The 14,858-nt window shown below is 43.0% G+C and overlaps 1 protein-coding gene across 3 annotated transcripts in view; it reads left to right on the top strand.

Moving 5' to 3' along the window:
- Wdfy2 (WD repeat and FYVE domain containing 2) overlaps positions 1 to 14,858 on the top strand; it is a 138,086-nt gene that overhangs the window by 110,521 nt on the left and 12,707 nt on the right. For all 3 annotated transcript variants that reach the window (XM_034498059.2, XM_076930872.1, XM_076930873.1), the window contains exons 7-8: positions 8,691 to 8,817; positions 13,802 to 13,907. In XM_034498059.2, the coding sequence (XP_034353950.1) occupies positions 8,691 to 8,817; positions 13,802 to 13,907 (233 nt within the window). The remainder of the gene's footprint in view (positions 1 to 8,690; positions 8,818 to 13,801; positions 13,908 to 14,858) is intronic.

The raw sequence follows: 14,858 nt of genomic DNA, 5'->3' as shown, positions 1-14,858 counted from the left end.
TGTTTATTTGGGGAAACATGTTGCTGCCTGTTTTTGTGATTGTTAGTAGGCTTTGGTGTGGTTTTGGTTGTGTTGTTTTTTTGGTTTTGAGGGTTTTTTGGTAAATAACTCATGATTTAGTATAGCGATAATAATCCATAGATGTCATAGAAAAATATAAGTAGGTGGGAAAGTATTTTTAACTAAATAGTATCCATTTAGTCATAAGAGATTTTTAGGGATGGGGCAGTGAGGGGCCCGAGAGATGGCTTAGCACTTAGAGTGTTTATTGTTCCTGCAGAGTACACACAACTGCCAGTAACCAGATCCAGGAATCTGACCTATGTTTCAAGGCCCTGGTACCTCCTTCCATTGCCACATGCTTCCTAGTGTGCTTATGTCTTTCTTGGTGATCCTGGAGTACTGAGATTGAGACTGACTACCCACTTTCTTTGCTTGTGCAAACCAGGACCCCTGTCTGCTACTCACTCTTGAGATTTAGACCCTCAGTGCCATTGCAAGGGCATGATTTCCCGCCCTGTGCACAGAGCTGTCTATCTCTCTCTGTCTGCGCTCAGCATACTCCAGATGCCTTTCTCCTAACACTCTCTTCTCATCCCATCCCATCCCAGCCACCACCTTCCAAAGCTATTAGAGCTTTGAAATGATTCCTTTCTTGCGTGTTCTGTACTTTGCTACAAAGCTAAACAAACCTTTTTTTACCCTACTTACTTCTTTACACGGGAGCCAGCCTTCCTGTGGGCCCAGGCTAATTCTCAGGATCCTCACATCACAATAGACTCCCTTTGGGCACCAGCCTCTCCATTCATTATTACACTTAAGGTTCAAGCCCTCTCTAGCCTGTCTGTAGCCTCCTAGAGCAATTCCCATGACTCTTCTAATATATTCTTAAATTACAAGATTTGCAAAACATAAAATTTACTATTTTATCCATTTTTAAATGGTTTGGTGGAGTACATTGCTATTACTGTGCTACTGTCACCAGCATCTATCCCAGAATGCTTTATCTTGTGAGGTTGCAGCCCTCTACCTTTCGATGGTAGCCCCTCCCCAGCACCCTTGATTCTTTCTGTGAGTGTGACCACTTCAAGTATATCAAGTAAGTGGGATCATCTAGTACTTCGCCATTGCAGAAGGGCTGTTTCCATGCATACTGTAGCAGCTAGTTCTTACAAGAATTCCCTGACTATCTGTTACCTCATTTGAAATGCTCTCCCTGAGGTGACCCATGGTTGGCTAGGATGTGTTTAAGACCTTGTGCTTAAAGTTTGACAGCATTTTCCATGATGACTGCTCCTTCCTGCTGTTGCTGCCCTCATTCATGTCTGTGGAATAGCACACTCTGCTTGGTTTTGTACCCCACAACCCCTACCCTAGCACCTTCCTTTTGCCTCTGGCTGTTCTCAGAATTCCTAAGTCTGCCTCAATTCCCTTTCTCCCGACTCTTTGCTCCTTGGAGTTGATCTCAATGAATACTCTTGGTCAGAAAGAAAAGCATAGTTGTCCTCAAGTCTCTCACAGCCCAGTGGGAGAGACAGGCTGAGCTGCAATGATGCCTGCTGACAGAGGATGGGAAGAAGCCCCAGGGCCTCCAGAGAGAGCAAGCCGCTTAGGTGGAAGGAGGGCATTCAGGGGAGCTGGTGCTTGAACAGAAATCCTTGGGAATGAGTGAGAGTTGGATTCTTAGGGAAGCAGTGAGCGGCGCCCAGGAGAACACTGGCTCAGCCAGGGCACAGAGATTGAAGAGCCTCTGCCGAGTGCTGGCACTGCTGCTCACCGCTCTGAGGGCACACTTCTCTGTCTGAAGGAGGAGCAGACCCAGTTGTAGCAAGGTGGCCAGGAAGAAAGCCACAGTCACTTCAGATGCTAAGGTTCATCCTAGACTTACTTTGCTGTCGTTGAAAAAACATCAATGAGTTTGAAGCCAAGAAACAGGGTCATCCAATCCCCTAGAGCTGGAGTTGCAACATCCTAGTCTTTAAAAGCAGCTTATACTCTTAACTGCTCCATCTTCCCAGCTCCAGAAACCATGTCTTAAAATGGACAGTTGATGGGGGAGGGGGAGGGGATAGATTCTAAATAAAATGTAGGATGTTGAAAATCATCACTAGTATAACTCAGTGTGTGGAGTACTTGCCTAGTGTACGTGAGGCCTGGAACAGGGGGTTGCAGGGAGGGTGTGCCTGGTAACTAACCAGATTTGATTTGATTTGGGCAGAAGTGACCTCTTGACTCTCTTGGGTCCCTTGAGTTCTTTGTTGTTATTGTTAAGTCCGCAGGGTGAACAGCTGTTTCTGGCCACCATGTTTTTGACAGGATATGGCCCAGAGTCGTGTTTTATGCATGCTAGCTGTTATGTAAAGTGTTACTTGGGTATTGGGTCTTCATCTTTCTCATAGTTTGAAGCAGTCTCATCTCATTTCCATCATGAAGTATCTTTGAGACAGATGGCATGGCTCAGGAAGGTTATTCGCTCACACGAGAGCAAATGTCACAGTCGAGGTGCTTCTTGCAGAAAGGAGCTGCATCTGTTGGCACAGCACAGCAACCTCGAAGGCTCAGTTTACAGGGTGAAGTTCTTCCTGTGTAGGGGCCTCCTCTTCTGTGCCTTGTGCCTTTCCAGATACTAATCCTGGAAAGGGCTTTTAAATAATGATCAAACAAACACCAAAGTAAGATCCAGTAGGGTAAGGAGGTATCTCTTTCATCCAGACAAACAAGTCCTCAGTGTTTGTAGATGGGGCCATAGTCTTTCGCCCCAACATTCTCCTTCATAGGGAACCATGGCCAATTGTACTATGGGGGGTAGAGAGTGGCCCTGGGCATTGTTCTCATTGTTCTCTTTCTTGGGGCCATTGGTTCTGTTGTTCTGATTGATGAGGAGCCCTGGCCATTGGCCCCATTGTGTTCTCTGATGGTGTAGAAAGTCAGTGGTAATGTGCAGTAGGGAGAGAATCAGCCCAGCGCTACAGCTCTGCATCAGCGGAGAGCTGGGGAAGTAATTCTGTGTTCTTAGCTCCCTCTGCTGGTTTTGTTTTTTCTGAAAGTACAACTCAAGTGTCAGGATTCTTTTCTTAAGAAGTTTCTACTAACAAGCTCTAAATTGAGCTGAACAAATTAGGAAAACCTTTTTTGACCACTGTAAGTTTGACCAGTAACATCTTCTTTATTTGTGTACTTTTAGTTTTGTAAGGTAAGGTCTTACTGTATAGCTCAGGCTGGTTTCAAACTCATAGTAATGCTCCTGCCTTAGCCACCCAAGTGTGCTGGAATTACTAGCGTGAGCCACCATGGCCAATCCAAGAAATGTTCTAATTAACATGAACATATGAGAAACAGGAAGGTTTAAATGTTCTTATCACAACTCAGCCTTATTCACTCACTGTTTAAGAGAATCCAAAGGAATATTGTTGACTATAATAAAAGCAACTGAGCAAACCAAGAAGTTCCTATGCAGACGCTCATCTCCAAACAACTACATTGAGAACTTTAGCTTTAGTTAAATGGACACTCGCACCTATCTTTCTGTGAGGTCTGACTCTGTGTGCAGATTGCCCCTGAGATGACCAGCATCAGCTTGCTCTCTGTGAGTGGTGCCTGCATATGGAGGTCAGTAAAAGTGGCACAATTCTTACTTTTACTCGTCGTCAGACCAGCCTGAAATCACATCCGACTAACCGTTACCAATAATTCATCGAGATATTATGTGGTGGAAGTGTTGAGAAGCCCTGATGCCACCCACAGGCTGCTTGCAAGCAGTCGGAGAGAAGCTTGCTGGGGCAGCAGAGTTAATGACACTTAATAGCGGAGTTGGGGGAGATCTGGTCTTAACCACTAGAGATGGCTCAGCAGTTAAGAGCACTGGCTGCTCTTCCAGAGGACCCAGGCTCAATTCCCAGCACCTATATACCAGTTTACAGCCATCTCTAACTCTACTTCCAGGGGATCCAATGCCCTCTTCTGGCCTTTACAGGCACCAGGCATGCACATGGTATATATGCAGACAAAACACCCACACATATAATTAATAAATAAATTTAAACAGGAAGAGAGGGCTTAGGAGGGGAGTTCACAAATTCTCCTCACTTTAGCCTGGAGTGTAATGTAGTGACTTGGATAATGTTTTATTTAAGAAGCACAGTTGTCCGAGTACTGGCTCAGGCCCTCTGTTAGCTAATTATTAGCCTGCCCAACTTACTGTTGAGCTGTGATACCACAGCCTGAGGAAGTTACCCTGTCACACTTTGGCAAAGGCAGACCCAGCAGCTTCTAACTCTGAGTTCAGTTTTGTAAGGCTTTTGTATATGTCTCAAAAAAATTGCCAAAATAAGCATTTTGGTAACAGGTATTAGGTTTCTAAAACCGTTTAGCGTCTGACCCAGTTCTACATTTGCCATTTTTGTCTATGAAACAATAAAATGTGGAGAAGGGGATGGAGTTACACAGCTGCCCAGGAGGCTACGGCAGGGGAGTTACCTAGCCAGAGCTGGAGGCCAGCATGAGCAGCACACCAAGCCCTTGTTGTTTAAAAAATAATAGTAAAGAGAGGCCAGAGAGATGTCTACACGGCAGCCAAGCTTGCTGCTCTTGTCAAGGACTGAGTTCCCAGCACTCGGATTAAGAGAGAGATGTCTACACGGCAGACAAGCTTGCTGCTCTTGTCAAGGACTGAGTTCCCAGCACTTAAGAGGCCTACAACCACCTGTAACTTCACCTTCAGGGGATCTGGCACCCCCTTGTGGCCTCCGCAGGCACCCACATGAAGGTACACATACATATTCATAAATTTTAAAAGTTGAAAAAATAATGAAAGAAATGTGAACAACTATTGAAATGCTTATTTCAACAAATTTATAATATTCAATTTAATATTAACAAATTTAAATATTCAGATAGCATTGAAGCAAATCCAGTAAGTAAAAGTAATGTAATATCCATACATGTTATAGGGTGTTGCTCCATGATTAACAATTATATTCATTAAAATATGTGTACCATAGATTTTACCACTTCAACTCTTGTGGCGTTTTGTATTTGTTTGCACTGCTAGAGTTTGCACTGTGGGCCTTGTGCATGCTAGCCAGGTGTTCTGCCACTGACCGCATCCCTGGCAATTGGGTCCATTTTTAAACATACAATAGTTCAGGGAAGTATAACCTAGCTTCATGAATAGTCCATCATCCACTAAGTCTCTGTGGTGATGAGTCTTTTCAAGCCATCCTTTCTCACAGTCTCCACAGTGGTCTAAATCTGTTGTAGTTTAAGAATCTGAGCTGTTCATCTTAACATGCTTTATGGGAACAAAATCTGTTACTTTTCCTTGTTTTTCCAAATGTAGTGGCTTCACTAGTGAAGAAGCTGCTTCAGATTCCCTAGCATCCGATGCTGAAAAGGACAACTGGGTCAAGGCATCACGTTAGCAACACTGCTTACCCAGGGGAAGGTGTCTTGCCCTGCCTCATCTGCTAGGAAGAAGGCCAAGGGCGTTCATTCATTCATTCCTGTTCCTCGTTGTGCAGCTGCTGGCTCACCTGCCTATGTATGTTGAATATCTGTGTGAGCCAGGTAGGGTTGTTTATACTGAAGACACCATGAACAAGCCCGGGCTCTGGCCTCTTGGAGCCTCTTGTCTATGAAGTAATAGCCACTCTAGGGGAAGATAGTCTGAGAGTCATGAGAGTGTTGGTGGGACACCTCTAAGGACGTGAGATTTAGGTAAGGCTTGGCATGGATTGCAGAAAAATGTTTTGTATTTTCATTCATTTGCCCTACGTCCTGCCCTGGCACTATGCTTGGCTGCTGTTGGGGGGTGGGGAGCAGACAGAGTGGGTAAGGGTGAGGATGTGGTTAACCACACGTTGCTAGGGGAACGAACTGAAGTTCATTGTGAACAGCAGTGAGTGCAAAGGAACTTTCTGTGATCTTAAGAGTCTTCTGGGACAGTTAGCAAACTTTCCTTGATGCCTCCAAGGCATAAGACCTTATTAAAGCAAGTTGGTCACTTTTAAAATGTCAGCTTCCAATAAACATGAAGCTATTTAATTTTCTCCAAGTATTTTTCAGTAATATTGAAAAATGAATGTTTCTGACATTCCTAGCTATTTGTTTGCTATGTGTTTATTTCATTATAGAAATTTGTATCTATTCTCAGTATTTGAGGAATTTGATTTATAAGGAGATTGCTGGAGAAGAAACTGTCATAATACTGGGTAGCCACACACTAGAGCACCTACAGCATAGTCCTATGTAATTGATCCAGTCAATTCTCATCCGGGAAGTCCTGAGTAGCGACCACAGTGGTTCCATCATTCCCGCTTCATATGTGAGGAGTGCGCTAGCTTCCTTTCTGTTGCTAAAACACTATGACTTATGAGAGGAAAGTGTTTATTTAGGTTAGACTTCCAGGTCACAGTCCATCATTGAAGGAAGTCAGAGCAGGAACCCAAGCATAAATCTGAAGCAGAAACAGTGGTGCAGTGCTGCTTGCTGGCTTGCTCACTGGTTCACTTTCAGCCAGCTGTTGTGTGTATCTCAGGACTACCTGACTAGAGATAGTGACACCCACCATGGACTAGGTTCCTGCTTTAACAAATCAGAGACTCCCCCACAGACATACTCACATACCACTTCAGTCTAGATAATCTTGACTTGAGGTGTTTCCTCTCAGATGACTCTAGACCAGTGTTTCTCAATTTTCTAATGCTGCAACCCTTTAATACAGTTCCTTATGTTGTGGTGACCCCCAGCCATATAGAATTACTTCATAACGCTAATCTTGCTACTGTTATGAATTGTAATGTAAATAATCTGATATGTAGGATACCTGATATACAACAAGGATCATTCAACCCCAAAGGGGCCATGACTCAAAGGTTGAGAACCATTGTTCTAGGCTGTGTCAGGTAGACAGTTAAAGCTACATAGGACAAGGATCCTAGCACTTAGGATATAATTGATTTATAAAGAATTTGGAAACTCAAGGCCCCAAATTTCTACCTCTGATATTGTCCCTGATTATACCTAATACTCAAATATAAAAACACATTACAGTATTCTCAAATAAAGACATGAAAATAACCAGTGTCATCTCTCTGCAGGTAGAACAGTGTGCTAGCTAGTTTTATGTCAACTTCACACAAGCCAGCGTCGTTTTGAAAGAGAACGTCTCAATTGAGAAAATGCCCATACCAGATTGACCTGTGATGCATTTTCTTGAGTGGTTATGAATGTGGGAGGTCCCTGCTCATTGTGTACATCGCTGCCCCTCGACTGGCAGCCCTGTGTGTTACAAGAAAGCAGACCTACTGAGTAAGCCTTCCTCCATGGTTTCTGCTTCAGTTTCTGCTTCTAGGTCCCTGCCCAGTTTGAGTCCCGTCCTGACTTCCCTCAGTGATGGACTATTAGTTAGAAGTGGAAAATGGTAGAGCCCTTCCCTTCCCATGTTGCTTTAGGTCATGGCCATGGTGGTGTGTCACAACAACAGAAGCCTTGGCTTGGACAAATGGTGTTCATAAATAGGAGTGAGCGGGGCAAAGCTGTGGAGAAAGGCACTGCACACTGGGAGAATTCTAAATTGATTCAACCTTTATAGAAGGCATTAGGGAGGGGCTTCAGAAAATTAAAGCTTACTTCTAGGCATGGTGGCACATGCTTCTAATCCTAGAACTCAGGAGACAGAGGCAGGAGGATCACCCAAAGATTGAGGTCAGGCTACATAGCGACACCCTGTCTCAGAACAAATGAATAAAAAATAAAATTCCACATTATCCAGCTACTAGGGTTATATTCAAGTAAAATAGAGTTTGTATACCAGAGATAGCTGCCTCCCTTTGAGGTAGAATTCCTCACACCTTACATAACTAAAAAATGGGAACAGACAATCTAATTTATACACGTGATGGAGCTATCATGCCATATAATTGGATGAAACTTGTCAACTACATTGGATGGGCTAGATGACATTGTGTTAAGTGAAATAAGCCAGACACAGGAGAAATACCACATGATCTCACATGGAAATTTAAGAAGTTGGCCTCATAGAAGTAATGAATAGAGCAGTGGTCCCCAGTTGGTCACTGGGCACTAAGTTGTGGTTAAGAAGAGTAAATTCTGGTGTTTTGTTGCACATAGGGTAACTGTTATTAACAGAATGGTATTGTATATCCCCAAAATAGCTGGGGAGGACTTTGAATATTATTACTGATGAATGTTTGATAATATGAATATACCAATTACTCCTTTGGTTTGCTCCTTATATGATGTATACATAAATTAAAATATCACACTGTACCCTACAAATATGTAGTTACTATGTGTCAAGAAAAGAATCTAATTGAGCATTTCAGTTCTCATTTTCTTCCCATTTGTTATTGTCAGGATAAGAAGCAGGTATTAGTTAAGAAAACACAATTAAGACTTCCAAATAATGTGATATTCCCATTTTTACAATTATACCAGTGAGTTGTCCTGTTGTTTATAGTATTGATTTTATGATATATTACAATGGATGCCAATGCTTCAAGATTTGGTTTTTATTTTGGTGAGCAAGTTTTCTTTTCTGGGGCTTTCTCACCCACTTATTTAACAAATGCTTTGTTCAGGGACTGTGTGGGTCCTGATACCTTCACATTCCCATTTTGTGGCAAGGATATTGTTCCATGACTAACACCAGGTTGTATCTTTTCTCTTAGGAGGGGTGACAGCACTCTGCTGGGACCCAGTCCAGCGTGTGCTATTCTCAGGTAGTTCTGATCACTCTGTCATCATGTGGGACATCGGTGGGAGAAAAGGGACAGCCATCGAGCTCCAAGGACACAAGTAAGACTGCTACTAGTTCTCCATAATGTCTCTCACAGCAGCCTCCTGGCTGGGGCAGAGCAAAGGCACAGGGCATGCTGGCAGGACCTCTACACCAGAAGGTGCAAGACAGGAACATAGTAACAGCCACCTTGACTCCATGTACACAAAGGCAGATAGCTATACCTGATTCAAGCCAATGGGAGTGCTTCTGAACTCACATGGGGAAAATGGCTGTGAATAAATACAAAGGAAAAAAAATAAAATCATAGAGAGTGTAAGTGAGTGTTTGACAGTGAGGCCAGACATTGTAAAGTCCAAGCCAGGAAGCCTATAAACTGTACAGTCCAGTCTTCCTGACAGCTTAAGGAGGGCAGAGTTGAGACCACACATACTATATTGTAAACCTCACCCAACACTTGATTCCAACCTGCCCTGTGTATTGGGCTAGACCAGTAGCCAGTCGACCTTGTGTTGACCAGCAAGCATCTAGCCAGGCATGACAACTGTGAGGGTGGACACCAGCAAGTGTGTGACAACTGCTTACTCTGCTGATGTTTTTCTTTTCAGCTTAAGCTCAAGATTGCCTCTTCCTTAACAATTCCTGGTTTTCCTTCCCTGCCCCAGGATGACTAGTGGTCAGAGTTAATGCAAATCAGCGATGTAATTGACCTTAGGGACTGGGGAGCAAGCTGGCATGGGCCTCTCCAGCCACGCTATTGAGACAGTGCCACATGTCTTTTGTTCTGCTGCTTCTTGCCAACCTCTTGAGGTAGCTAACCACTGGTCCTGTAAGGACATAATAGGGCAGAAAAAAAAAAAAAAAACCAAAAACGTATAACTGTTAAACACGCAAATGGCATCATATTTGAAGCCCCAGTAGAATTGAGCACAGTGACAAGCTGTACGTGCTTATATTCAGTGTAGCCAAAATGCAAACCTAGGCTATACCCTTTAGGTCTGTACACAAAATGATGGAATCATCTAATACACCACGCTGTTATCAAAAATGCATCTCCATCACTAGTTCAGACTTATACAGATCTCATCAAGCCTGAGAAGGTGGTAGCAGATGAAACATGGCGATAAAGGCGATGTCTGCTCATTCCCTCGCCTAGTCTTTAACCTCGAGGTAGTTAAACTGTCAAGCCTTAAATTAGGAAATGCCCAAGCAGATTATTACAAAGCCTAAGGGCCGGCATTCACCACTGTGTTCCACTCTCCTGTGTGGAAGAATAACAGTCCTGGAGCCTCATGACATAGTGTCCCCGAAGGTAGCCATGAACTGGGAACCATGACACACTTCCTTCTGAAGGACTTTTTGGCTTCACAAGATCATTGATGTATAATATATATCAGGATGCCTGAACACAGCGGCTCTCAACCTGGGGTCAAAACTCCTTTGAGGGTTAAACAGCCCTAGCACAGGGATCATCTAAGACCATTAGAAAACATAGATATTTATATTGTGATTCATGACAGTAGCAAATTACACTTACGAAGTAACAACAAAAAGAATTTTATGGTTGGGGGATCAGCACACCATGAGGAACTGTATTAAAGGGTCACAGGATTAGGAAGGTTGAGAGCCACTGCCTTAACAAATGAAATGTGGTACAAGCATGGTTTCAAGTCTGTTCAGCTGGATAGAGGATAGATTCTCTCCCTTGCCCTTGAATGTCAGAATGGAGGCACCCCATACTTTTAAAAGCATGACTTTTTGAGTGAATGTGAATTATTTTGTATTAGTCATTAGTTACTTAGAAAAGTGCTGCTGGGCGGTGGTGGTGCACGCCTTTAATCCCAGCACTTGGGAGGCAGAGGCAGGCGGATTTCTGAGTTCGAGGCCAGCCTGGTCTACAGAGTGAGTTCCAGGACAGCCAGGGCTATGCAGAGAAACCCTGTCTCTAAAAAACAAAACAAAGAAGGAAGGAAGGAAGGAAGGAAGGAAGGAAGGAAGGAAGGAAGGAAGGAAGGAGGAAAAGTGCTTAGATGTTACAAGTAGTTCAAAGGAAAATCTATACACAAGCAACAGATAGTGCTAAAGTGAGGGCTGGGGAAACAGCTCAGTCAGTAAAGTGCTGGCCACAAAGATCTGAAGGCCTGAGTTTGATCACTGGGACCCATGTAAAAAACTGGATATGGCAGTGTGTTCTCATAATCAGTGCTGGCGAAGCAGAGAGACATGGCTGGGTGGTGCTGCCCAGTCAGTAAGGCCTTAAATAAAATAACAACAACAACAACAAGGTGGAAGACTTCCTAGCCATGGTACCCAAGGCTGACCTCTTTATGCACACCCCTTCCCATAGAGGGCTGAAGTTAGTGAGCATGGATGCACAGCTGGCTTCTTCAAGGTGTGGATCAGGACCGAGGATAGTGGTCTCTTCACTGGGGATTTTGGTACTGTCAGTTTTCTATGATACAGGGTTGTAAAATAGTGGTCAGATGTACTATTAATACAGATCCTGTAGAATCAAATAACCCAGAAAAGTGTGTGAGCTCACAACTGACACAGCGTGAAAATAGACCTTATCATCTGTTACCTCTGCCTCCCCAGCACTGGGAAGCATGCTTAGCTTTTTATGTGAGCTTTGGGGACCCAAACTCAGGTCCTCATGTTTGTGTGATAAGTAGTTCACTGATTGATCCATCTCCCCAGTCCCTGTGGATCAGTAGTTGTAGAACCCATTGAATAACTATTAGCATGAAAATTAAAGGAAGTCTTAACAGCTTGGAAGGTGTGAGATTTAAATGTTTTTATATAGATTATAGAAGTAGAATTTACTATGTTGTAGGCTAGACATGCTTAAAGGAAGAGGAAAGACATATCAAGAAAATAAAATATTAGAACATCAACAGGCTTCTAGGCAACAGGCCTACATCTTGTTCTCTGAATAAGCTGCAAGCTGCATTCTGCTGTATCCTGGTTTAGTCATGCCTGTTCATGGTACCATCTGTAACCAGAACAAAGTGAGTTCCCCAAGTTTAAGGGAATCCTGATTAGTCCACTGCACAGTCTTAACACTGTCTAAACAGTGTGGTAATACTCGGTAGCCTGTGACCAAGGGTCTCTTCTTCACAATGACAGTGTTTTAAAGAACTGATGCATACGATCTCTTTCTTGAAGCTCTGAAGCCGTCCTTTGTGGAAGCCTGGCCTGACCATCAGACAGACATGAGAGTAACTCGAAGGATACTTGTAGCCTATAGAGATTTAGGGGCTTAGCATGGTCTCACAAGATGGGCTATACCAAGTTCCAGACTCCTTGGAACTTTTTTTTTTTTCTTTTCATGATGTTGGGATTTGAACCTAGAGTCTCACATATACCAGTAGCATTCTGCTACTGGCCCCAAGACAGACCTTGATTCTACAAATAAATAGTAACATATACTACAGTTGTGTGTAGTATCATGGAATAAAATTGGGTGTAGTATCTCCTTTTAAGGTAAAGGACCAGATCTTTATGGTTTTTCAGGGCTTCACTGGGAAGTTTCTTGAGAGAGTCTTGACACTAAACATCTTGAAGATTATATTTTTTCTGAATAGTGATTTAGTGTGAAAAGTCAAAATCAATGGTGCTGCTGAGTCAGGGGACTTGGCTAAGTCAAGACACTGACTACAAAGTAGTAGTACCTATCTTAACATAAACACTGAGTGAGCCTAACACCAGTGTAAGCAGTGGAGCCTTTCTCCAAGAGATTACCCCTTATCTCCCTCCCTTCTTAAAATATCAAGGGCATTCATTAGTCAAGTTCTCTGCCCGCTAGGCTATGAGATAAAATGTCCTCTTCACTGTGCAGCTGCAGCTGAGGAGCACAGCCCGTGCCATAATGTCTCTGTGGACTTCCTAGATGCTACAAAACAGAACCGAGCACCTCCTTCCAAGCTACCCCTCATTCTGGGACCACTTGGAATTCTCCCCTCTGAAGTGTTCAGTGGGGCTTCCGGGGCTTCCTGGGCTGGATGCTGAGTGGTGCTGATGAATGCGGAAGACTGGACATCAGCTCCTACTAAAGCTTGACAGTAGGAGAACTTTTAAGAACATCAAACAGTGGATTTTTTCCTCCACATTCTTTCTGTTTTGGAAATTTATTTTTCCCCCGTAATATGTATAAATGTCCAAATGGAATGAATGGAATCCTCATTGCAGTTTTCAAATGAATTTGTTTTATTCTCATTTTAATGTAAAAATGAATATTGTATCAGTGTTTTAAACCAAGGTTCATTGGTTTCCTCAAGTATGTTGTAAAAGTCAGGAGAGGGTCTGGGCCAGTGGACTTTGATCCTAGCACCTTTGTTTCTCCAGTGCTGAATTACAAGTCTGTGTTACCACAGACACCAACTGGCATAGTCTTCATTACTCACTTTTAAATTTTATATATATGAATATGTTACCTACCTGTTTATCTCTGCACTATGTGCATGCCTGCTGCTTATGCAGGCCAGAAGAGGGCATCCAATTCCCCACAGATACAGTGGTTGTGATCCACTATGTGGGTACTGGGAATTGAACCCATTTCCTCTGGAAGAGCAGCTAATACTCTTAACCATTGATCCATTGCTCCAGCCCCTTAATTACTTATTTAATTGTAATAATTACCAAGATAACTGCTATTTCATGGAGAAAATCAGGAGGAGGGAGGCTAGAGACAGATGAGACCTGCCTTATGCAAGCATTTCAGAGACTAGCAAGCAAATGCACCAGTTTCCCCTGCAACATGGAAATTCATTTAAGGGAGGATTAACAAGATGTTACGTTGAAGTCAGCCATCATCTCTTATTTGACTGTTGGTAACTGACCAAAAGTACTTTCTCCTGGGTCTGGAAAGGCAAAGGCAGCATCTAAACTCATATTAGGTCTGACCATTAGCATGTCGAAGGGTCTATAAGTTCCCCTGGTGACTTGTTGCTATTGTCTGGCTATTGATGGCTTTGATGGTGTTGTCTGTTGTGGAGCCTCTTACTTGCTTCCCCAAAATGGCTCCAACCATGTTTTCTTTGACAGTGACAAAGTCCAGGCCCTCTCCTATGCGCAGCACACACGACAGCTCATCTCATGTGGCGGTGATGGTGGCATTGTTGTCTGGAACATGGATGTGGAAAGGCAGGAGGTAGGTGAGGCCTGAAGGTCTGCCTCTGTTCTCCTGTTCATTTCTATAATGAGTAAACCAGGAAATAAGATACATTGTGTCATATATTAGAAAAATCCCAAGGAAGAAGAGCCCTTAGGTTGGTTTTAATGGAAATACATATTCTTGTGACTGTTTGTCATGTTCTAAACAGTCCCCAGATATGAGACTTTGTCTTCTTAAGCACAGATTTAAATTTTTACCATAACACTTTTTAAATTACTTTTGGTTTTAGTCTATAAGCATTTTAACAACTAATATGTTTACTGAATATTCCCTGAACAAATATTTTGAAGTTAACCATTCTCTATTGACCTAGAATTATTCTGAGTAAATTTTCCCTTTGGCAGTCAACATTCTTGTCCTGTATTCCTTACAAGGTATTAGAATTAAAGAGAAAAGCACACTTTATAAAGACAAAAGGTATTTCCCCAGGTTTTTCCATCCCCTCACCCAACCTCATCCCAAGAGAGCCACTGGAGTTAGCCACAATGTAGTGCCCTCAAATGCCAGGAATTAAATGCTTAGGAAGATTACAGCTTATTTTGTGGGACTGTAAATCCACAGGAGTTCTATTAGCAACTAATTAAAATGATCGTTACTGGTAGGAAGCAGAGAAATGTAGAATATTGCTTTTGGAAACTACACTTGGCACCATCCATATCCTGGCAGAGGATCATTGCAGCTCGAGCGTGCTGGTCATGTTGGGCAGTCTCCCCTAGAACTAGAGATTGTGCCCTAGCTTGCTTTGAGCTAGGGATAGTCAGGTTTAGCTTTTGTGGGCTTTTTTTTTTTTTTAAATAGAAGAACAACCCAAAGGAATATAACTGTGTTGTTTCCAAAGATGAAAGTAGGCATTTGGGAGCCAGCTTTGAGCCATTTTGACATGCATATATATGAACATTCAGCACTTGTCGATGGGTTTAAGATCCT

This window comes from Arvicanthis niloticus, chromosome 3, assembly GCF_011762505.2.
Source record: "Arvicanthis niloticus isolate mArvNil1 chromosome 3, mArvNil1.pat.X, whole genome shotgun sequence".
Lineage (NCBI taxonomy): Eukaryota > Metazoa > Chordata > Mammalia > Rodentia > Muridae > Arvicanthis > Arvicanthis niloticus.
Note: the sequence above shows the minus strand (reverse complement) of the source record. Positions and strands in the feature narration are given on the sequence as shown.